Raw genomic sequence first — 23,734 nt, 5'->3', positions numbered from 1 at the left:
TAAAATGACATAAAACAGATTAAAATATATAAATAAATAGAAAGATAAATAAATAGGAAGCAGCATGTATCCAGTAATGATCACTGAAGCCAGTGAACAGTGATATTGACAGTTTCAGGTCTGGTAGGAGGGACGACTTCCTGCGGACGCTCTTATCAAACTCACAACCTTGCGGCCCAGGGAGCTGCACGCCAATACCTCCGGGCAGCGGACAAACAGAACAAAAAGTCGTCATGGTGATGTCTGCACCATCACCCCCCATCCCTCCTCGACTGCATCTAACTCTCTCCTCACTTCATGTGTGTGTGTGTGTGTGTGTGTAGTGTTTATCATTTAGTTAGTCTGCCCTCCAGACGTCCTCTGTGAATTAGCTGAGGGTCTCTGACTGTGCACCTGTCCTGCATTAGCTCATTAATGTTGTAGCAGCAATTAAATTTCACCTTGTTCTTAGCAACACTAGTTATTGACGTTCCATGCTGCTTATTTTTATTTATCTTTTATTATTGTTATAAATTTTTACTACATTTATTCAACACTTACTTTGCAGATTCATCTTATTAATACAAAATATAATCAAGCGACTTTTATCTATAATCTACTACACATTATCTGCACGTTATCGAGAGCGAGATTAAGAAAAGTGAGTTGTAGAAGCACATTAAAACCCCATATCGCCCTGTTTGTATCTGTGTAATCTGACTGGGATGTCCTTCACTGCGCTTAATGTGATTGAAAAACATAAATAGTGCATCAAAGTGTTATGTAGCACAGTCGGCCAAAATGGTGGCAACAATTTTCTGATAAAAACTGATGAAAAAAAAAAAAAAAAAAGTGTCCAGCTGTGTTAATCCAAACAGCACGAGTTGTCTGGTGCACTGACATTACAGTAGAGGACCAACATCCCTTCACTTACTATAAAGACACATACTGAGCTCAGATGATGTGATTTTATCACTGACGTTTGGTTAAGTTTTACTTTATGTTCTAGGCGCCTGAATGTATCGTGTAATTATTGAGCATTAGAAAACGACTGAATACATTTTGACAACAAGTTATTTAACTGTCCCAATAATACAAACATAACAATGTAAAAGTAAGGGCCTGAATTCATTAAATTAAAGGACGACTGTGTAGAATTTAAGGGGAACTAAGAATCAATGTGTTTCTGTTCACTTCACCATGTTAAACCGCCGTGTTCCTACAGTAGCCCCAAAGGGTCAAAAACCAAGCTCCGGCTCTAGAGAGGACCTTTCTTTTGCTTTTACTGTCACCTGAAGGCCACCGTAGATTCTCCTTGGAGAGGGAGGGGTGATGGGACGGGATCTGCACCCTCACCACCAGATGCAACTAAATCCTGCACGGTGGTCCTTTAAGGGCCGAAGCCGAACAATCGAATTGAACACGATACTGAGACACGAGAGAGACCTTTTCCGGTGTCTGAAGAAGCTGGCAGGGACAGGAGGGAAATGTCCGCCATGTTTTCGGTGCTCTGTTTACCCACACATGCTCTTCCACAGTGGAACGTCAGGAGATAGACTACTTGTGTTTACGAGTGATAATGCTCCTAATAGGAACAGTAGGGGACTGTGTAATGAGGAGCACAAGGTTAATACTGTGGCTGCATCGACTACATCTGTTATGTGACTAAGGGTAGTTTAAAGCCTGGGCTGGATTTATGTCTGCAGGGAAGGGGAAGCAGTTTCAACATCGCCTGCGCTGGTCAGTGATTCAGAGCTGTTGGTCATTTTTCACCGCCACCCCAGTGATAATTACCGCCATGATGACCTCCTCCTGTCTTTTGTTCGCTGGTCCTCTTTTGATTTAAGTCCTGACCAGAACAACAGCTTGGAAACTAAAGTGAATCTCTTTTTTCCGTTGATATCTGAACTGAATTGTTCATAAAAGTCTTCAAATGTTCGTACGAACTGACTCCGGTGGCTGTGCTATTTGTTTTCCCAGCAGCAGACACACAGACAGGCGCCGTAAAACCAATGCACAGTTCTTCTTCTGGTGTTTTTTGGAGCACCTAGATGGAAGCAGATGCATTTAACTCGTTCCGCTGTCTGGTGTGACACAGCTTTAAGACGTAGAGTTTTCCAAATGTCACTGAAAAACTAAAAATCACTGAATAAATCTGAATAAATAACTGCATTTAATGATAAAAAGTCATAAGTGGCATGTGGTGTTCTCAAGCTGAAGATGGCTAACAGTGGCCACCAATCTCTGATCCCCAGTGATTAAGCAACTGGTGGTACGACACACACTCACACACACACACACACACACACACACACACATGGACAAACATGTGAGACACAAGCCAATGTTTCAATGAGGGCAGATGCTGAGGGCTGACATGGTGGGCTTACTGTATACAAGGGACATTAGGAGAAAGTACACTATCTCGGACAGACACGCACACACAGGCTCAGTTAAGGATTCATTACCAAGTCCCTGCAGACAGACTTCCCTGGATTTCCCCCTGGCAGATGGTTGATGGTAATCTGGAAGACTTTTTTGACATTTTGTGTATGTGTTAATTTCGCCATCGCCAAGTGCTTCTGCGACCCAGTTCCAACCCTCCACAGACAGACTGACCACTGCACTCGATCCATCGCACTCAAGATAAAGGGCGCGAGCAAAGAGAAAGAGCAGACTCAAGCCTAATAACTAATACATCTCTTGTCTTCTCTTTCGCCTGATGGGAGTGACAGGAGCGAAGATGTGAGCATTTGTGACAAGCCTGGGAGAGGAGCAGGGGGTCGACTCCGGGGCTGGCGCTGCCGGTTGGCCCTGCAGGTCCCCGGGGAAACTCCCCGGGGAGTCTCCCTGTCGACAGCCCATGAGAACTACACACATCTAAATTCAGTTGGTATGCAGTTCAAAGCTCCAGCGTGAGGAGACAACCAGATGGCAGGAGCATGAGGATTTCAAAAAATCCTCTGTAGCAAGGCGTTGAACTAAGACTGCGTGAAACGTCTGACACACGTCTAACAGGTGTCCGTCAGGTACATCTCTACATCGCCAGACAGACTCACTTATACACTGAAATCATGATGTGGAAAGCTTCCCATCATGCCCCAGGATAACAGGCTTATCAACCTGAGACTCATTTTATATGTAATGTTCCTGTATTACAGTTATTATTGTGAAGACTGATGGCGACGTTAGATAAAGATGAGACGGAAGATCCTTCACCTGATCTGAAGTCCATGTTTGAAGGTTTAGAAAGAAAGAAAGATTCATATAGTTTTAAATGTTTGCTGCGTTTACCACAAACAAACTTCACCACTGCCTAAAGGAAGAAATACGAACAACAACAATGGCTCCTTTTGTTGATTTAATTCATCATTTCCATCGGCTTTGTCTCATATTTCTACAAGCGTTTTATTCTCCAGGTTCTACAGTCAGTCAGTCAGTCAGCAGCTTGTCTCAGAGTCTTTAGGTTCTGTAAACACACAGTACTACTTTTAATTGGCTTTGTTGCCCGTTCGTTGTGTTTAGCATAACAGAAAAGTATCGAGGACGTGTGGGTTCTAGTTACCGGGTGCCAAAACATTCAGTTCATCATTGATGCAGACTGATTACAACTGAATGTCATTAACAGATCCTCTTTGAAGCCACAGGTGCTCGGTGACGCAGCGCCAGAGAAACAAGATAAAAACGGACGAGTTTTTCATTTACAAACAGGAAGGAGAGTTTACAACATATTACATATATCATGACGTGGTTGACGGTGGTGTTGCTCTGTCTGTCTGTAATTTGGTTTGGATTTGGTTTGCAGGTGCGATCAGGAAATCAGCATGCTGAAATAAAGTCTGACTTGTTTATCACCGCCAGTGATTGAATGGAGAAGCCTGAAACCAGACCATGTTCATCCTTATCTGTAATGGCCACTGCACACAAAGAGGAGTAAATTATTTGCTTCGACTCTGAGAAAACTCTGCTGTTGCTCTGCAAAGCCCAGTCTGTGCACCTCTATTAAAACCAGGCCTTATCCAGGTTGCCGTCTGCTGTTGACCTCCAGGCTTTCTCCTGTCATTTTAAAGACTAAATAAATGCATTTCATAAGAGCACTGAGCTGGAGTCGCTGGATTATAGTGATGTTCTGAAAGCTCGTGCTGCTGCCACTGGACAACATTCAAAACAACCACTGTATTTACCACTCATCATATGTCATATGAGTCATCACAGACAGCCACAGAAGGCATCAGCACACCTGTACTCTCCCATCCATGTTCCCATCACCGTTCCTGTGCTGAGTTTTAACAGTTTGCATTTGATTTACTCACTAAAATCTCTGTAAACAGTTTCTCAAACACTGCACTTGCTACTCAGGGCTGAGGAGTGTCTGCAGACTCCTCTGGACATTTTTCAGGTAAGGAAAACAACAACAACAACAACATTGGCTGTTTGATGCTGAAATCACAACGTTTCTACTAGACTGTTAAGTAAACGGCTGCTAATGCTAACGTCGGCTATGTAGCAATAGCAAAACTTACAAAAAGCTAGGTCTCTATTGACGACATGTGGAAGGTGTGTACTGCAGTTTACTTAGTATTTGCTATATTTATATAAATATATTAATGAGCGATACTATATTTCATGTGCATGTAATTAGTTTTCAAGTGATTTTATTTTATATAATCCTGCAAGAATACACAGGAAAACTGTTTATCTGCCATGTGCATGTTGTACTCTGCTTTTCACTGATACAGTTTGCAGCAGTTTGACTGAATCAAAACGTAAAACAATGAATTGGGCAAAATAAAATCCTTTTTCCAATTGGTTTCATTTCTTATACTCTATTCCCAGTAACAGCAGTTTATCTGAAATAATGACTGATATTTCTGATGCTATGCCCGTCTCTGTTTTGTCCCAACCAAGGCTTTACCCTGCTCAGCATCACAGATGAGCCAGAATCTCCTGCCTGCAGGTTCCTGCTTCTATTTATAGACGCTGGTTTCTCTACCTCACGCTGCTGACCCCAGACCAGCCCAGAGAGCCGCCTCCCAGCTCACCAATCTGGGTTGAGATTAATCTGCCAGCCTTTACGGCGGGATAAAACCTTGTCTCTGACCATGGGATCAGTGATGGAGGGACTCGGCGCGGCGGAGAGAATTAAATCAGCCGTTTCTCGGTTGGTCCTCTGGTTGGTGAGGAAGGCTTCAGGGGGAATGGGAGCAGGGAGCATGTGACCAAGACTCCAGGGGAGTCAGGATGGGAGCGAGGTGGAGGAGGGGTAGACATGTGACCAGGCATGATGAATAGACACTCATATATAACATGAACTTGAATCTTCTTCTCACCAAAAGCCTCTTTCCTTCCTTATGGATTCGTTTCTGCGCGGACATACAGTATTCCTATTGCAGCAAATAGCATGTACAGGTCCATACGCCGCACGCCGCACATGTACTGTACACACAGTTCCTTTGCGTGCAGTGGCGTGATGGGGAGGAGCAGTGTGCATGAATGAGCAACACACGGGGGGAAGAGGGCAAAAGGCTTCAGGCCTCTCATGAACCGAGGACATTAGGTTGTCCTAATGTCATACAGTGCCAAGTGTGCATGTGTGTGTGTGTGCAGGCAGGCATTCATGCAGCCATGGTAAGTAGAGCATCACGACCTTCATGAGAAAAGGCTTGACATTGAGCTTCATCACATTTTTATTCAGTGCACAGGCTGTAGATGTAAACAGCAGAGCTTCAGATCAATATCCTGCGCAAGGGTTTACACATGGTGGTTGTTGGTTACAGTGGTTTCTAAGGAAGTATTCAGGCCCCTGCAGATATAGAATTAATTAGTATCCACAGTATCCACACTGGCACTGCAAAGATGGTGAGGGCGGAGCAGCTCGCTCTGAGCTTCAAAACCACTCCTCAGAAAGCTATGGGTGACGTCACGGAGGTCTATGGTCAGACCACACCCACCGCTGAACTTCACAGTGACAAACTCTGTCCAAGCCAAAGTAACTAATACAAATAACCAAAACTCTGGCAATGTCTTCATATAGAGCCCCATCACTCCTAGTAAGAAGCTCGCTGAGAAATAAGTTTTCAGGGCCTTTAAAGTGACTTTTATCTCACTCTAAACAAATCTAGTGCCACTGCATATATGTTACATATGTTATAAGTTGTGAGGTCTGATAAATGTCTGTCACGTGAGGTCACAAGTTTGAAAATCTGAATCTGTCGCATCTAATTCTGACACCTTGACCCCGGCAGCCACAGAATACTTTACATCAAGTGACAAAAAATCTCCACAATACCAAAATCCCCCAGAGGATTACCACCAGTGCTCCACTCTGAGGAACAGCCGTGAACCCCGGGTAGTGCTGGATCTAGAGTTGACAGTCCCACAGGTTGATGTATTATTTGTGGCGGTCGACCTCCCCAAGCCAGATGTTCGGTAAGTGCATTTTCATTATTTACAGGGTCACCGAGATGAATTCTGTGCACAGGAACAGTGGTGGGCAAGATAGATAACGAACAAGCCAACAACATGTAAACAGTGAATTTCAGATTGTAACTACCCGCTGCAGCGTTGTTAATGCGTTATGACAGAGGAAACACTTTAAACCAATTTCTCTGCCACCTGATTCCACGCCTCAGGCTGCTACACGTGCGGTCCGTGTCCCGACCACTCTTCCTGATGAGTTTCATGTCCGACATTGTTTAACAGAGCCTGCGGAGGATTGAGTGATTGCCCCACACTGGGACCAACAAAGCCACTGTGTCCTCAGGATCACCAGAGAGAACCACCCTTACCTCAGCTTTTGTAAACACGCATCTGGTGACAACTGGGTAACCACCAACATTGTGGGAAAGCAACCCAGTAGAACAATGGAACGGCCTGTCACCTACTGAACGATAATCCTACCGACTGTAGCGACGGGATACGCTTCGAATCATCTCATTGGACACAAACTCCAGCTGTACCTTCAGCGTGATTCTGTACACAGCATCCTGATGTGCATTTCAACTGATACAGTCCAAAAATAAACCCAGACAACAGTGAAAGTGACCTGAAATGTGTTCTGACTGAACTGACTGTCTGAACATCCTGCTCCAAAAAAAAGAAAAGTACCCGCCCCGACAAGAAGGTTGCCGCCGTATCTCACGGTTACATCTCTAAAGCTCCTCCACAGCGCGCTCCAGTTTCCTCACCACGCCGACCTCTGCGTGATAGTAGAGGTGGAGGTGAACGCCACTCAGCAAAGTTGTTCAAAGCTGCTCTTCAGTACAACAAGAGTTATTTTTATTTTTCCAGAAATCAGTGAAATATTTCCAACATAATGAGACGCTATACGTCCCCAGATGATGAGGCAATGTCATGTTTACTACACCTCTACTCCTTGTCACATCTCCACCTCTGCTGCCTCTGTTAGCCACGCTAAGCTAACATCAAACTAGCAGTTCACAGGGCTCAGTGTCAGTGCTTTCAATTTCATCTGGTAAAAAAGAGAGATGGCGTGGAGTTGTAAGTTCAAATGCTTTATCTGAATTAGCGAAGGGGACAGAGGGTGATAAAGTTGGTCTTTATATCAGTTCACTTTTAATTTCTAGGTCCCTTCTGGAGGAATTCAGCAGCTATGGCGCCATGTTTTTATTATATTTCTTCATATAGGTGTGGCAGCTTTTGTTTTGAAAACTGCTTTCAAACCAGAGCTTTGGCTTCCAGTTTGGATTGAGGATCAGTTCTGCAAAACCAAAATGCATGGGAATGAAAACAAAAGACATAAGAACGTCAGCAAATGCAACACTACACTTTCCAGCGATGTTATTCTTTCATGCGTAACCGGTCACGCAACAACAGAGAGGATGTCTACGACTGCCAACACCAGAGGTTATATTCCATCTTCTTGGCCAGGATAAATCACAGACCTATTGATTCTCACCAGCTCATTTCCAGGAATCGGCGTACATCATCACATCTCTCTCTGGGAAGCGGAGAGGTGACCTCATTCTTACGTTCTTCAGGGATCTCTCCTGAGGCTTTCACAACAGCGGGGATGATGAATGTTTACATTGCTATACCTTGAGATCTAGGCCAGGAGGGGTGCACTAAAAATCATGCTGGAGTATGTGAGTGGAAGTGCTGTAAGCTGCATTCTCCACAGTCCGCCCAGAGAATAAGTCAGCAGCTGGCGTTTCGTGCAAAATCCACGAGACTGGGTTTTAATGTAAATCTATTTATTCATGAGAGTGATCCTATAGCGTGGAGATGGATTATCAGAGCTGTGCAAGCACTGTGATAGGCTGACCGCTTCTGTTTTCATCCCCACAGATGGGCCATGGTTACCGTGGCGATTGCAGCACATCGGCAGCATCACAGAGAAGACTGTGCCACACCAGGAACATCTCTACATCTTCACTTCTCTCTAACCTTGTCCGACACAGGGAGAGAAGAATCCCGCCCGTCCAAAAACAGAGAGGGGAGGTCACGGTTTTTTTTTTAAAAGCTGCTTGGTTTTTAAAGTAGAAAGCACAAAAAAAAAAAGGAAAAGACGAGACAAGAATCTATATATGTGACAAAGTGCTCACACACAAACAAATCCAGTGTTGCTCGCTTTTGTTCTCCCTGAGAGATCGCCAGGGTCAGTGCAGCGGGTATAAGCTCCTCTCTCGCCCCAGAATGACAGTCCCATCTGTCAGCCAACCTCCGCGGGACCTTTCGCATGCATATCAGCACAACTGGCCCTCCCTGCAGCAGGAGGCAAGCATCCCGCAGCCTATTGACTATACATGCATTCACATTATACAGTTACTAAAACAGTAACATGGAGAGGATCGTATGAAAGCTTCTTCCAGGTGACAGCTCCTGTTTGACCTCAATAACACATTAATAGTGCATCTAAATCAGTCTGAAACCTAACCTGCAGCAAATGCATCTTTTTGCACGATGCTACAATCAACAAAACTCAGCAGTGGCTCAATAATCACTGTGTTAATTGCAATAAAGTCAAAGAACAGACTGAATACTTCTGAGTGCAAAGTTCATTAACCTACCTGATAAATAAATCCTGTATTGTGGTCCACTGAAAGCATGGTGTGTCTCCTTAAGGATGGGGCAGGACGCCCGCTAACTCCCCTTGCGCTTGCGGCAGTGGTAAGACGAGAGGCTGAGGCTCAGGGCCGGAGCCCCAGTCTGAGCTCAGAGTGTGTGTCTGGGATTGTGTGTGAAGAGTCAGAGAGAATAGCAGATAAAGACAGAGTCAGCTTAGCTGTTCGTCAAACCCTCTCCACTCCTCAGCCGCTCTCCTCAGCCGCTCTTCCCATGCTGGAATATGCCAGCAACCTCATTCCGAGCGCACCGCGAACACAACATAAAAACAAAAAGCAGGGAGCTCAGCACAGCTCCAGCTCTGCCTCAGCCTCTGTCTCTCCCTCTGCCTCCAACGGCTTTCATCCAGGGTTGCATCAAATGTTTCTGACAAGCGTCCATCCGCCAATCCCCCCAGAGAGATTAGCGCTCTGACATCACCGATGCTGTGCCATGCACAGTTCTGCTCTGCTGAGCCTGCAAGCTCTGTGGCTCTGTTACCTAAGACAAGCCTCAGGTCGCAGGGAGTCAAACACCATCCTGTGTGAGGGGCTTCACACAGCCCCCTCTGTGCACCTCACAGCTACATGCACCGTGGTCACTACACACCTCAAGAAGAAGAAGCTAGCAGTGAGCAGGGTTAGTGTTTCAGTGCATCTGCACGTGCATGTGTCTGCACAGCCTACCTGAGGCAGAGGAGCTGCTCTCTGGCTGTGGTGCATTGTCAGCAGAACTGTGATGAAGACATGGTGTGCTCGAAACAGCTATTTCTGCTGCAGAGTGTCACAATTATGCTGCCTTTGCATTTTATGTCAGCTGATATGTCTTTAAGCTATCATTAGCCAAGGTGACACTTATTATTAGAGTACTCACAGGTGAAGATCAGACAGTCAACTCACACTGAACAATACAGAATCTAATTTTCCTCTCTCTCTCCTCATCAAACTATGTCTCTCACATTCTCCATCCCGCTCTCTACCTACCTCCATGCCCTCGTCAACCTCCTCTCCACTGACACTGCTATAATTAACCATGGAAAGGAAAACAGCCGGTCAAGGCTCCTAGCTGCGGTGGAAAAGGCTTCCTGCCTGCACAGTTGGAGCACCGAGTCGGACAGAGATTTCACACTGATCCGAGAACACCATGCTCAAAAGAACAAGCCCGGGCAACTCCGGCGGACTTCCTCCGTCTGTCCTCACTGATCTTCTCCAACCCAGCCAATCACCCAGCTCTAAGTGGACAGCCTGGCAGAGAGCCTGCTGTTATGTCAGGGTTGTAATTAGGACCACGTCAAGTCAAATCCAGAACCAGGGACACTTCAGTTCTAGTTAAGATGCGGTTGACCAACACCGAAAAGTATCTCTGTAACCTTCAATGTACAATGGAATATACAGTTACCACAGAAGACGCTGTGAGGGACAGGGACAAGTCAAACAAGGGGCCAGTCAAAGTTTATTAAAGGTCAAGATTTTACACTTTTGCAGTGTCTCTCTGGAGTGACAACAAGTAGTAAAGAAACAACTTAAAATACTGTTGCCTGTGCATATAAGTCTCAGGACTGATACAAGATTGATATTGTGTGAAATACACTTATTACTTTATATAATATATAGTTATGTAGCTCTCGCCAGGTCAGACTACTTCACCACAATGATGGGAAACATGGAGCCTAACTTTGTCGAGGTTTTCGAATCAGCACCTCCAAAAAATGACCAATTAAAACGTCACATATCGCTTGTTCATCTGCACTAAAGCCAAAGTGTAAAAACCTGCACGCTGACACGCTTTGTAATTAGTGATCTAGAAGTCCTGAAGGGAAAAGATAAAGTTATAGGAAGTGAGAGATTCCCAGTTTGGCCAGTGGCAGACACTTTGTGCTCAGTCTTGTCCTCAGTCTGGCTCACATCCCACAGTTGCATAAGCGATATTTTGTCAGAACAGACGACATGACTGCATCAAATGGCTCTGTTGTCTGCTCACACTCAGACCCTGTGAGCTTTTCAAAGCCATTTGAACCGCTGAAAGCCTTAACTCCACTTAATTCCCATTATCTATTACTATTTATTTAGCGGGTGTGTTGACAGCCTCGTGTGGCTGCTGGATGCATGGTGACAAGTGTGACCATTGTGATCTAAAAATACACGACATCTGCTCAACAAGCTGGCTAATTAAAGATATAAACCAAATACAGCTGTGCAATATTACTGTAGATTATAGATTATAAAAAAAAACATGGATTAACAGATAAATGTAATCAGACATTTGCCATCGGAGCGATCGGGGGGAAACCAGCGTGGTCTCTGCTTCTGTGTCTGTACGTTTTGCTCTTGCTGCAAAGCCAACATTAGCATTAACAGCATACCAGTCAGTGTTTACAATACAGGGCAGACCGGGTGCTACAGGAACTCGGTATCAGGAAGCGATGAGACGGGCCGACCGGGCCGGGGGCTAGCTGGTTAGCATGCTAACTTGAATAGAAGAAGAGAAGTGATAGAAGAGAGGCAGCTGTGGGTGAGTGAAGGTAAGTAAACAGCTGTTAATGCTAGTGTGTTAGCATCAACAAAACTTACAGGTAGCTCCTTTAAAACTAGACCTGCTTTATCATTTAAAAAAAAAGACATAAACTGCAAATGTTGTTTTACTCTGAAATGTAGAAGTAGGAAATAGCACAAGCAAAAAAAAAGTAAGTTAATGTGGTTACTTTCCATCACTGCACTTCTTCAAACTCTTCAGACTTGTGTTACTGTTGTGACAGTCAGTACATTTCTTGTGACCTCCTTTTCATCGTCCTTGCCTTGACCTTTCTTGCTTATTTTTAATACTTTTACCATTGATTTTCTGATTTCATCCTGTGCCCTAAAACTAGTGCATTCGATTGAGTTATCATTGTTATTACTGAGCTGAGCAGATCAATATGACTTTCTTTTATTTTGTTTCTGCAGGCTACATGAAGCTGAATGGGAAATGTACTCACCACGTCTTTATTTTCTTGGGAACTTTGCTCCTGCAAGTGAAAGAACATCAGGAAATGAGTCACCAGGACACAAGGAGAAGGCATGCAGGTGCATTATTGTCAGCACAGTAGCATTTAGGAAACTCAAGTGGCCCCAATGATGCAATGATGCATTCACATACAGTCCTTCCTGTTGTAAATTTCACACACTCTCATGCTTGACCTTGGGATCTTGGTAACCTGGTAGAAGGGGGGGGGGGGTAGTTTTATCTAGCCATGCTGTGTAGTGAGGAGCCCCCTGAGATTCTCACCATAATAACACCTCACATACCCATACACATCCTGGCGAAACCATGACAACGCATTCGCTTGTTGTGCGGGCGGAGGGACGAGGGGGGGGTGGGAGGGAGGGGAGGGTAAGGGATGGGGGGGGGGGGCAGCAATGAGTTACAATGACTGGGAAGTAAGCACACTGCATTGAGACTGCAGAGGAGGCAGAACAGCCATCCCACACCACATCAGCTCTGTCAGGCCTCACTGTACACTGTAAGCTCCGGAAAACTACGTCCTCATGTAACACGGACACAAATAGAACAAACAAGGAGAGTATTGATTTGCCTCCAGAGCGATCGCTGCTTCCAAACAGCGTGAGAGAACAAAGCAATATATTTCATCTCTCTCCTCTGTGGCATTGACAGTGCATCCAAAGCAGCGGACATGTTTTTTTGTTTTTTTTGTTCACAGCACAGTCACACCTGAATGCCAATGAGGTGAGGCTGACCGCAGAAGTTGCTCAGTGTGTGATGCTCCAGACATTATGCTTGTTTGCAACCCGGCCAGCGAGCTCAGACCTGAGTGGACAAATTTGCTCTCTCCATCAAATATGTAATACAACCTGATCGCACACTGGAGAGAGAGAGAGAGAGAGAGAGATGTATGTCTCTGTTCGGGTTGCATCTTTCTATGTCACAGGTGGATGGATGCTGATCATGCACACATCACTTTATCGTGGATGTGTGTTATTACAGTGCAGCCAGGCGATTTACAAAGATGTAATAATTCAGTAACGATGTACAGACAGTGATCTCATTGCATCCAGCTGATGAGGCATATACCTCCCTCTGTCTCCTCACTGTCAGGATCAAACACTTGATGTTCTCATCTCGGTGTCACATCTTGGACCCGCAGTACTGTACACTTAAAGCAACAGCTTGACAGCAGGTTACATAAAGAGAATAAAAACTGGGTCGACTGGTAAAAACCATATGATTTGGCTGAAAGGCAAAATGTTACGGAGCCTTTCTATGCGCGCAGGCAGCAGGGTCTACTACAGCTGCCGTGAAACACTGTTATCAACCTGCACAAATGCCTCCTGTGTGAAGGCGTGGGCGTTCATAGTGAGAGATATTTAATCTTTTGCTCAAATATGAAATGTGCACACGGTGAAAATATGAATATTGTAAATTTATGGTGCGCAACATCCTTGTTTGCAGTGAAATCCGGGCGACACTCAACCTGTAAAGCCGTCAAAATATGGGTCATCTTGAAATACACATTTACCCAACTGAAAATGGACCACACGTTAATGGGACCTCTCATCCTGACCGTCCTTTATTCTAAAGAGAAATTACATACACCGGTGGAACCAGGAGTCCATTCAGGGTTCTCAAGATCCAAAGCACCTGTGTATGAAAGTCAATAGAAACACAGCAAAAGTGTGTGTATTCTCTTACCGTGGGTAAGAGCGGCTCCATTTGAGCTCCTTGATCCGTGATGTCCATCTTTTCTTCTCCTTGGCTTCACAATAGGCAAGTCGTGATGCGCTACCACCGCCTCGGTCAAACGCTGGTTGAAGACGAAGATGGCTTTTAGGGGATTTCTTGTGTTTTGTTTTTTTTTTTCTTCCCCCCCCCTAACTCCTCACATTTAATGGCCGGGTTTTCTCAAATGGAGGTAGCAAAGCATTCCCGTCCTGCCCTACATAATTTACGCATGAAGGAGGGAGGTAGTGCTTCCCATCACACGCGTTCAGCCCTGGACGCGGCGGTGATGAGGCGCACAAGTGAGAGCGGCTGTGCGCAGCCCTTCAGCCATGGACTATTACTGCATTAATATGTATTTATATTAATACAAACTGGCGTATGTGGGTGTGTTTTTAGTCTAAATGAGTGGAGGCTCTCAAATGAAAAAATCTGTGTGGAAAAACAATTATGAATTTAAAGCGATTTGGCGTTTCGTCTATATGGCATTCCCATTACATGTACTCTTTTCTATAGGATCTTTGTGTTATTTCGCCTTCAGGGGTCAGATCCCTGTTGACGGTGGGATCTAAATTGAAGGCAGCAGCAATAACCACACTATAATAATGCTGCAATGCCTTCCTAATGAAGGCAGTGTGTCTTGTTTGGGTTGCCCATGTGGATTTTCTCCACCACTGGCCTGCACCATACTGTTAGAGCATGTTGAAAACGTCATTGCGATCACATTTTATTACTATCTTAAGGCATATATGTGCATTTTATTATATTTTATGAAATTATCTTATATATTTATATTATATCCCAGCTGCATTAATGCCGTCCCGTCATTATTTCTAACCGCAGCAAACGATGGATGATCTGATGCGCCGGTGCTGTCCGGTATCAGCAAGCCAACATTACACAAGGACGCTGCTGCGGTGATGTTTATACACTGGCGCCCTCTTGTGGTCAAAGTCGGGAAACGTCACTCGGATCCAGTTCAATTAGCGTTGCTGCACTGCAAATTGAATTGGTCGGGAGATCATTAGATTTTAATTTAGGCTACTCCTAATGCAATTGTGTTGTCTCAGTTCATGCTCATGCAATATGATATTACATGAATGTGAGTACAACAAAGCAAAACATGAATTGATGTGAGTATATCATTGTAATAAAGTGTAATAAAGCTGAATTAATGCAGCCTTTAATGATCATAAGTGCGGTTTAGTATGATTACCAGTGATACATCATCGTAACAGTATTTTCTCTGAACATCTGAACCAAATCAGCAGATCACAAATCAATCAATCATTATTAATCATCAGATCAGTTACTCACTGAAATCTTTTCATCTGTGTTTTTGTGGTAAACAGCTGTAACAACACGGTTTTAATGCGGATCTGTTTATGTGTCACTGACTTGAGGAAAGTTTGGGGGACCCCCTGGCTCCAGCACCTGAGTGGGGAGAGAAGTCAGGATGGTGTGGTTGATCCGGATCCGGATCCGCCCGGCCTGGCGTCATAGCACCGACAAGATGGCCGAGAGTACGGGACGAAAGTGAGAGAGGAAACAAAAACACTGGCGTGCTATCCTCGCCGCAGATGCCAGATCTGTAGAGCTGTCGAAGACAAGTCAGTGCAAAAATAAAAGCTGGGTGATCGGTGTTTCCAAGCCTCCGTTGTGTGGGTGACATTTGCGGTATGCAGACAAATTGTGCTCCGAGCCAGCTCGCTGACAGAACGTTTGTCAGGTCGTCTGCGTTGGCTAGCTAGCTAGTGAGCTAACCATGTTAGCTAGCTGACAACACCGTTAGTGGAGAGAATACACGTTCAGAAAGTGACAGTTAGGCAATTGTGAAATAAACAGTTGTTTTTACCTCTTCGTTTCCGAGAGCTAAAATTGGTTGCAGCCTGAGCGGGAAATTTGATTTAACGCACTAGTTAGCGCTTAGCCAACTGGTTAGCAAGCTAACATTGCGGATTTCTTGTTTGCAGCTTCAGAGTTAGCATTAGCAGACGTCTGTTAGCTTGCTCAGCTGTTTTGGGTGACTTGGGGTTGTTCCGACACAGGAAAGATACACCGGTGTGTATAGGAAGGATATTTTCCTCTGTATATATAAAAGTAACCGAGACGGTTCCGAGTAGGCCCGGGTTAACGGGTGTCGTGGAGGACCGCTAACATTAACGGTACCACAGCCGGGACTGTAAACATACGTGAAGCCGAGGAGCTCTCAGCCCTGCGTTGTTGGACGAGGCGCAAACCCAGGCAGCGTCACCATGGCCCATTCTCCCGTGCAGGGTAACCTGCCAGGGATGCAGGTAAGCCAGGTGTTTTTTGATTTTGTTCTGCAGGAAGTAGTTGAGGTCACTGGCAGAACAAAATGTACACATCTTGACTCCCAGCTTTGGGTTTGTGGACTGTCTGGACTTATTTCACTCAGTGATTTGGGGCATTTCAGGACTTAAGTAGCACCTCGCAAAATCTGATTTCAAACATTGTGATGCACCAAAGTTTTTCTGCAAATTAATCAAAGGAAATGCATGTAAATTGTGTCATAGTTTATCCGAGGATATATAAATATATATATATATATATTATGAAGCATCCCATTAACATATCAGTAAGTAAATTTACATCTTTGCAAGTGTTCCCTGAATGCAACTTCTTTGCAACAGAAATATACGCATTGAAAGCAAAAATTCCGATTATTTCCTCCATCACTTGAAGGCAGTAGAGCTCTCTTCAAAGAAACTATCCGTGCACACATGAGTCCTGCTCTTGCCTCTGCTTCTATCTTTAGGATTGTGCCTATAGGGGATAATTGTGTTGGGTAGATAACTAGAGGAGATAACTGTTCCTTCTGTAAACTGCTTCAGATTGTAGGTCCCTGTGCAGGCTTGTTAGCAGCTGTATCTGCCTGCTGATTCAGATTTTGGGGGAGAATGCATCAGACAGACACACAGCTGTGACTGCGGCACCTGTACTCCATTTATACTTGATATTAAGTTAAAAGAAGTTATTGCCACCAGTCAGGTGAAGTTTGTTCCCAGCGATTGCTCTTAAAGAGGCAACTGGAATCAAGGTTGTTGCTTGTCATATGACATTTCATATGATTTAATACAGGTCTTACCCCAACAATGTAAGTGGCAGCAGCAGTCAGTATATGTCTGCCTTTACACTGGAGGCTCTTGTTCCAGTTTGAAGTCTTTTCCCCAGACAAAGCATCTTATTGTTTTATTGAAATGTAACTCATTACTGTATCACCTCTATCTGTTCTGAACCACCCTTTCCATTAGCAGCAGCACCATTCGGTTTATGGGATAAATCTCCTTTAAGGCACCGAAAGGCTCTCCCTCGGTCACACAAGGATCCCTTCTTTCGTAAGGCAGCCGATTCATTTTTAGCTGTCTCAAAACGGGCATATTGACCCTTTCCCTGCTCAGAAGAGGTCATAAAAGGAAGTTGTTTTTGTCAGCGCCTGCTCTTGTGTTCCCCACATAACAGCCTCTGGAGAGTTAAGTCATTTTAGTTCACTTCCTGAGGCATTCAAGTAGGTTTTTTTTTTTTTTTCATTCCACACTCAGATATACACGCTACAACGTGCTACGCCAGAAAAGTTGGAAGTATGCCTCAGTTGTCATCGGATTCACTGAACACATTTTCAACTTTTCCTCAGACTTGTAAACACTTGAGGCGTCCGGCTAAGCCTTTCCTTTGTCTGACTGTCCTCACGCAGTTTGAAATCATGCAGAACTACTCGATTTGTCTCTCCTGTCCTCATGGCCTCAAGACGAGTCATAATTATGTCTCAGAGCGCCAACGGTGCTTTTTGGCTGCAAGAATAATATGATGTTAGAGACCTTTCATCACAGCATCTCAGCACAAACGGCCTTATTTACAACTGTAGCCGGAGAATGAATCACAAAATTGGCTCTGATAATATAAATTTGCAGTGAATCTTACATGGAAATGTAAGAAAGGCTCTGAACAGTTAATCATAATTTTATTGAATTTCTAATATCCAAATCACAGGAGCTGCAATTTTCTTTTGATAAAGGTAACCTGTGTCACAATATGTGATTATAATAATAATATATTGTGGTGGTACAGAGATGCCCCCGCTCTGCAAATCCTTTTCTCCAGGCGTGAGGGAACATGCTGCAAAAAGAAATCACACCGTCATCATTTTCTACATTTGTGTCAGTGAAAAAGAAAAATGCAAAAATGACGATTTCCCACTAAAATCATGACTCATGTATGATCCCATGTAGTGTAAAGGTAGATGTCCATGTGTTTGGTTATAGAGCTGGTCTAGGTTTTATATTAATACTGTGAACGCATCAAAGAGAGGCTCAGAGCCTCCTCTCTTCTGATTGGCTCAGTGACCTGTTGTTACTAGAGCTCCAGAGAGAAGCCTGAGAGAGGAGATGTGAAACTACACTGAGATGGTTTAAATATAATCTTCTTATGGATCAACACTTCAAAAATAAAACACAGGAGAAGAAGAAAATATGGAGCTTAAACGCTCAAGTTTCCTATTATATTATTATTATTATTATTATTATTATTATTATTATTATTATTATACATAAGCTTTGCTCTCGCAGCTGCAAAACGTTGAAGCATATAAAAAGGTGGACACATTGCATGATGGGTAGTCTTTGTCATGACAAGGCGTTGATGAAAGCTGTGATGATTGATGTGCTGCAGCCATGACCCCTGTCGCCCGTGGAAGTGTGCTGTTAGCTTCGGCTCATTCAGAGCATTAAGGGTAGACAATATTACTTTTAGCTTCATTATGCAAAGCTTTTAAGTCCTCAGGTAATTTCTTACAAGATTTATTCATACGCACGCAGGTGCAGAGTCCAAAGAGGCCTGCAACAATTCATTGATCAGTCAGTCGGCGGAAATATAATCTGCAACTATTTTAATAATCACTTCCTTTTCTTCTTCTTCTTTTGTCATTTGAACTGCTGCCGTCAGCCTCTCGAACATGAAGATTTCCTGCTTTTATCTGTTTTATATTTTTCCAAAATGAGAGGAGAGTTTTCCTTTTTCTTTTTTTTTTTTAAACAATTAACGGAGAAAATACTAATCACGGAAACGGGATGAAAAAGGTCGACAACCACCAAAGATGCAGCTGTGTGTTTAAAAAGGGGGTAAAATATAATTCAGGCACATGCTTTTTGTTATTTAAATTTTCTCTTAATCTGCATCTTATCCAATTGTTACACTCTTTCCCTTTCATTCTCCTGTGTCTCTCTCTCTGTACAAAAACACAAGGTGTTGCAGTGAGTGAATTAATGTATCCTGTAAGAATGGCCCCCCTGCTGGTGTTTCCTATTTACTCCCCAACATTCAGTTCTTTTCACACATTCCTTTTTCTTTTCTTTTCTTTCTTTTTTTTTTTTTGCTTTAATCCGCCTTCCCTTTCCTCCGTTCTTTGTCCTCCCCTCCCCGTCACCGCCAGAATGCCAAAGTGGACCCGGAGGAGCTGTTCACCAAGCTGGAGCGCATTGGCAAGGGCTCGTTTGGCGAGGTGTTCAAAGGCATCGACAATCGCACCCAGAAGGTAGTGGCCATCAAGATCATAGACCTGGAGGAGGCCGAGGACGAGATCGAGGACATCCAGCAGGAGATCACAGTGCTGAGCCAGTGCGACAGCCCCTTTGTCACCAAGTACTACGGCTCGTACCTGAAGGTGACCCTTTGCTGAACACATGTGCTGTTACAGTGAATATCAAATGCATTAAAGCCTCCTCCTTCATTATTCCTCCCTCAAGGGAAGACACACAAAAAGATTTCTATCCTCCTACCCACTTTGAATAATCCTAAATTAAAAAGGGAATTAGCCTCAGACGACTTCAGACACCCACCAAACCCAAACCGCCGTCATCACAACCTGTTTAGAGACTCAGGCTCTCGACACCTTCGGGTCGCGTCCAGTCCGCCCTGAAGGTTTATTATAACCTCTCATCCTGTACACATGACGATGGCCGTCACCACGGCGACAGAGGAAACTTACACATTTCCCACGTTAATAAACAAGCTGAATATTTCTGAGCCAAGACGCTCGTTAAGTGATCGTCTTCCCCTCGTCAGCGGCGGCTCATTCTCCTCTCCTCTCTTCCAGGACACAAAGTTATGGATCATCATGGAGTATTTAGGCGGCGGCTCGGCGCTAGACTTGGTAAGTGATTCACTGCGCCGCCGTGTTTCTGTTGCACTGAGCTTCTGTATTTTCTGTCTGATCACACACAGACACTCAGTTAAGTATCTGGGTTTCCCCTCAGGAAACTGGTTCGCTGAGGTGTTAAGAACCACCCACCATCGCCATGATCCAATTAGAGAAAGTTCTAGAGACATTCATAACGATGCGCTGCACTACTTTGACTTTAAAACAAAAAAACCTAATAGAAAATTTTATCATGTGAAATACTGACTCAGAAATAATAACAACATTTCCACAAAACATATTTTAACTGGCAGACCACCAGCGGTCGGTTGCAGACCGCTCTTTGAGAAAGGCAGTTTCAAAAGAGAAGATTGGCAATATTCTATATTTTCATTATTATCAACAAAATCCCATTAAAAGACTGAAACAACAGTTTGTCGCTTTTTGGCAAATCAAACAGGAGTTTGTGTCGGGGAGTTTTCAGCAGCAGATGAATCCACATTTGGTGCTCTACTCATTATTTCTGGCAACTACTGTGTGTGTGTGTGTGTGTGTGTGTGTGTGCTCGTGTGTGTGTGTTGGGGGAAATGAAGGAACATGTCACCCAGTGCAACGATCAGTGAGTCACACTGGTGTGTGTTTGATAGTTTGTGGACAGCAGCGGAGCTCTGTGGCAGAGAGGAATAACATCTGAAAGAAAACACAATTTAAAAATCAATTTAGCTCAAAATCAATAACAGACAATGAGATTAGAGACAATGGAGGAAAAAGGGCATCAAGTAATCAAATACCACCATTAAGAAAATAATACAGCAGGATAACACAACATGAAGATGTAGTCACAATCATCCACAGCTTCTGTCTCCCTCTCCTCTCCCGCAGATGGAGCCCGGCGCTCTGGACGAGACCCAGATCGCCACCATCCTGAGAGAGATCCTCAAGGGTCTGGAGTATCTGCACTCCGAGAAGAAAATCCACAGGGACATCAAAGGTATCCGCCTGTTAGAGGAGCGGGGCTGAGCGGCAGCAGTGAGCACACACAAAGAAAGATCACGTAGCACGTTAATGGTATTGATGTCCACTTACAGGTTCATTCATTATGTAGCTTGTGTTTCATTGGGGAGTCTGAGGGGAACGCTGCAGCAGCTTCGCTAAAAGGCTTTTGACAGTTGCTTCCTTGTTTGTTAAATAAATTGGTTGATGCAGATAAACGGCCCTGACGGTGCGTTCAGGGCGTCCTCTGTTGTTGTTGCAGCCTCATGCTACAACAGGTTAAACTCATGTTTTTCTCCTCATGAATCAGAGCGAGTATTCAGACTCTGTGCTGTGACACTTTAAATTTAGCTCAGGTTTCTCACGTTTCTCTGGATCCTCTTCACAACCACCACCCCCCCACCCACACACACACACACCCCACACACACACTCAGCTGCCAATGTGCTGCTGTCCGAGCAAGGAGAGGTGAAGCTGGCAGACTTCGGGGTGGCCGGACAGCTCACCGACACCCAGATCAAACGCAACACCTTCGTGGGCACGCCCTTCTGGATGGCGCCCGAGGTCATCAAACAGTCGGCCTACGACTCCAAGGTGAGGTCCGCTCTCCGCCCTGCGTTACAGTTTCTCATGCTCATCTGCTGATCTGTCAGCGCTGAGCTGCTGCCATGTTCATGAAGGTGTTTAAGGAACTCCAACATTATGAGCAACAAAGCTACAGGAGCATCAGAATTATTAAAGTGTGTAAACCCAGAGATAAGCAAAGCTAGGACGCCTGTGGAGATTGTTGTTTAGCGTATAAATAAATATTGTGTACGTGAAGTTGTCACCGTGTCTCCCTCCTCGTTCCAGGCTGATATCTGGTCTCTCGGCATCACGGCCATCGAGCTGGCGAAAGGCGAGCCGCCGCACTCGGAGCTCCACCCCATGAAGGTTTTATTCCTCATCCCAAAGAACAACCCGCCCACGCTGGAGGGAAACTACAGCAAACCGCTCAAGGAGTTCGTGGAGGCGTGTCTCAACAAAGAGCCCAGTTTTGTAAGTCTTTGTTTGGAGTAACTCCCGACGGTCAAGAGTGTCGCGCGCTCGCTCACTCGTCTCCATCTCCACAGAGGCCGACCGCCAAAGAGCTGCTGAAGCACAAGCTGATCGTCCGCCACGCCAAGAAGACGTCCTACCTGACCGAGCTGGTGGACAAGTACAAGCGGTGGAAGGCAGAGCAGTCGAGAACCACAGAGTCCAGTTCTGACGAGTCTGACTCGTAAGTCTGATGTTGTTGTTGTTGCTTTTCCTTTTTGTTTTCATGCCTCGGCGCCGGCGACATACAAACATTCAACAGGACTGGAGGATGAACTGATTAGATATTGGTGGCTAAAGGTCAAAGGTCAAGGTCACAGTGACCTCACAAAACCAAATTTCACACCAATGGTTCATATTTTCTATGACTCTGGATAAACAGGGACGTAACCTGGAACTAGTCTGCGGGGCGGAGGGATACGACCATGAGGTGATTCTAGTTACTGCTTGTTCTGAATCAAGCTGCTCTTATTAGTCCTATTTAAACACGTGACACAAACATCCCGCTGAGAGAGAGAGAGAAGCGTGTCCTCCCACATTTGTTCATGAGCTTTAAACATTCAAATCCTCTTTAATATCTGTCCAATCAGAGAGCAGGACGGGCAGGCGTCGGGAGGGAACGACTTCGGCAGCGACGACTGGATCTTCACCATCCGAGAGAAAGACCCCAAGAAGCTGCAGAACGGGGAGGGGCAGTCGGGGGCCACAGATCAGGTGAGTTATTACAGAAAGCTTCGTCACACTTGGAGAGATTTTCACTGTTTCATAAGAACTAAGCCGGGAGGAGATGGTGGGACGTTATTGTGCTGATTAAAATAAAAAAATCCCCCTAAGGTGAAGCTGTGCTACTTTAACTTGCTCCCCCCCCTCCCCCCACGTCTCCCTGTTCTGTCTGCAGACAAAAGACATTCCAAAGAGGCCTTATTCACAGAGCCTGGCCACAGTCATCTCTCCTGCGTTAGCTGAGGTAAGGAGCTTCATGCGGCGGCGTCTCCTTCACACTCAGGACTTCTCACTCGATGAGACGATTTATTGGTTGTTTTTAAGGAACCAAAAAGCACCTCAGTGTAGTTTTACAGAGTGGGAGGAGCTCCAGCAGGAACAAGGTGTTTTTTTCTGCCTCTCCTCTGATTGGCTGACCGCAGCTAACAGTTAGCCTGGTAAAAACTCACCAGTAAATAGCAATGGTCAGTGATGAAATGAGCTAAACGGAGACACAGTTCAGTTTCTAAATATGAAAAGATAATGTCTTTAGCACTTCCTCAGTCATCACAAATACAGCATTAATTATTGACGCTGGACTTGCCGGTGGTGTAGGAGGCTGCTGATGAGCGGAGGTTGTATCTTCCTTTGAGATTCATACGTCACTGAACTCTCCTCTGTCCCAGCTGAAGGCGCGGCAGGAGCAGGTGAACGGGAACCCCATGGTCCTGGATGAGCTGAGGGAGGCCATCCTGCTGGCGGAGGAGGCCTACCCCGGCATCTCTGACTCCCTGGTGGCCCACATGGTCCACAGGCTCCAGAGGTAACACAGAACCGGATCCTCCGTCACGTCATCCACGTTTGTTTTTCTCTCACTCACCCGCCCCGCTCTGGTTTTCTCTTTTTTTTTTTTTCGCAGTTTCTCCACGAGCAGGACGTCCTCCTCCTCCCCGTAGTGATTGGCTCTCTGCCCCAGCCCTGCTCTCCCAGGCCCCCCCCCCTCCTCTAACCCCTTACTCCCCCCCCCCACCCCCCACCCCCAGAAAAACACCA

At 45.0% G+C, this 23,734-nt stretch overlaps 2 protein-coding genes across 4 annotated transcripts in view; one reads left to right on the top strand and one right to left on the bottom strand.

Moving 5' to 3' along the window:
- Positions 1-14,071, bottom strand: part of LOC111222718 (sodium-driven chloride bicarbonate exchanger-like) — a 39,818-nt gene extending 25,747 nt beyond the window's left edge. For both annotated transcript variants that reach the window (XM_022746537.1, XM_022746538.1), the window contains exons 1-2: positions 13,729-14,071; positions 12,017-12,046 (exon numbers count right to left, since the gene is read on the bottom strand). In XM_022746537.1, the coding sequence (XP_022602258.1) occupies positions 12,017-12,046; positions 13,729-13,776 (78 nt within the window). In that variant the 5' untranslated portion in view covers positions 13,777-14,071. The remainder of the gene's footprint in view (positions 1-12,016; positions 12,047-13,728) is intronic.
- Positions 14,072-15,270: 1,199 nt separating this feature from the next.
- LOC111222730 (serine/threonine-protein kinase 24-like) lies at positions 15,271-23,682 on the top strand. 2 transcript variants are annotated; one of them, XM_022746557.1, is made up of 11 exons: positions 15,271-16,052; positions 19,205-19,435; positions 19,868-19,924; positions 20,792-20,900; positions 21,339-21,496; positions 21,755-21,940; positions 22,015-22,163; positions 22,570-22,693; positions 22,878-22,946; positions 23,368-23,504; positions 23,601-23,682. In XM_022746557.1, the coding sequence occupies exons 1-11, from the start codon at positions 16,011-16,013 to the stop codon at positions 23,635-23,637; spliced, it is 1,299 nt and encodes a 432-aa protein (XP_022602278.1). In that variant the 5' UTR covers positions 15,271-16,010; the 3' UTR covers positions 23,638-23,682. The 2 variants fall into 2 exon arrangements, with proteins under 2 accessions (XP_022602278.1, XP_022602279.1); XM_022746558.1 differs by lacking the exon at positions 23,601-23,682 and having other exon boundaries at positions 23,368-23,508.
- The last annotated feature ends 52 nt before the right edge of the window (positions 23,683-23,734 follow it).

Source organism: Seriola dumerili, unplaced genomic scaffold (assembly GCF_002260705.1).
Source record: "Seriola dumerili isolate Sdu_G_001 unplaced genomic scaffold, Sdu_1.0 BDQW01000105.1, whole genome shotgun sequence".
In the NCBI taxonomy this organism is placed as follows: Eukaryota; Metazoa; Chordata; class Actinopteri; order Carangiformes; family Carangidae; genus Seriola; species Seriola dumerili.
The sequence above is the reverse complement of the archived record's forward strand: the minus strand, read 5'-3'. Positions and strand labels throughout refer to the sequence as shown.

Excerpts from the sequence above, each read along its gene's own strand:
- LOC111222730 (XM_022746557.1), top strand. The coding sequence starts at position 16,011 with ATGGCCCATTCTCCCGTGCAGGGTAACCTGCCAGGGATGCAG. Across the intron at positions 16,053-19,204 it reads GTAACCTGCCAGGGATGCAG|AATGCCAAAGTGGACCCGGA; the intron begins GTAAGCCAGGTG and ends CGTCACCGCCAG. Across the intron at positions 21,497-21,754 it reads AGTCGGCCTACGACTCCAAG|GCTGATATCTGGTCTCTCGG; the intron begins GTGAGGTCCGCT and ends TCCTCGTTCCAG.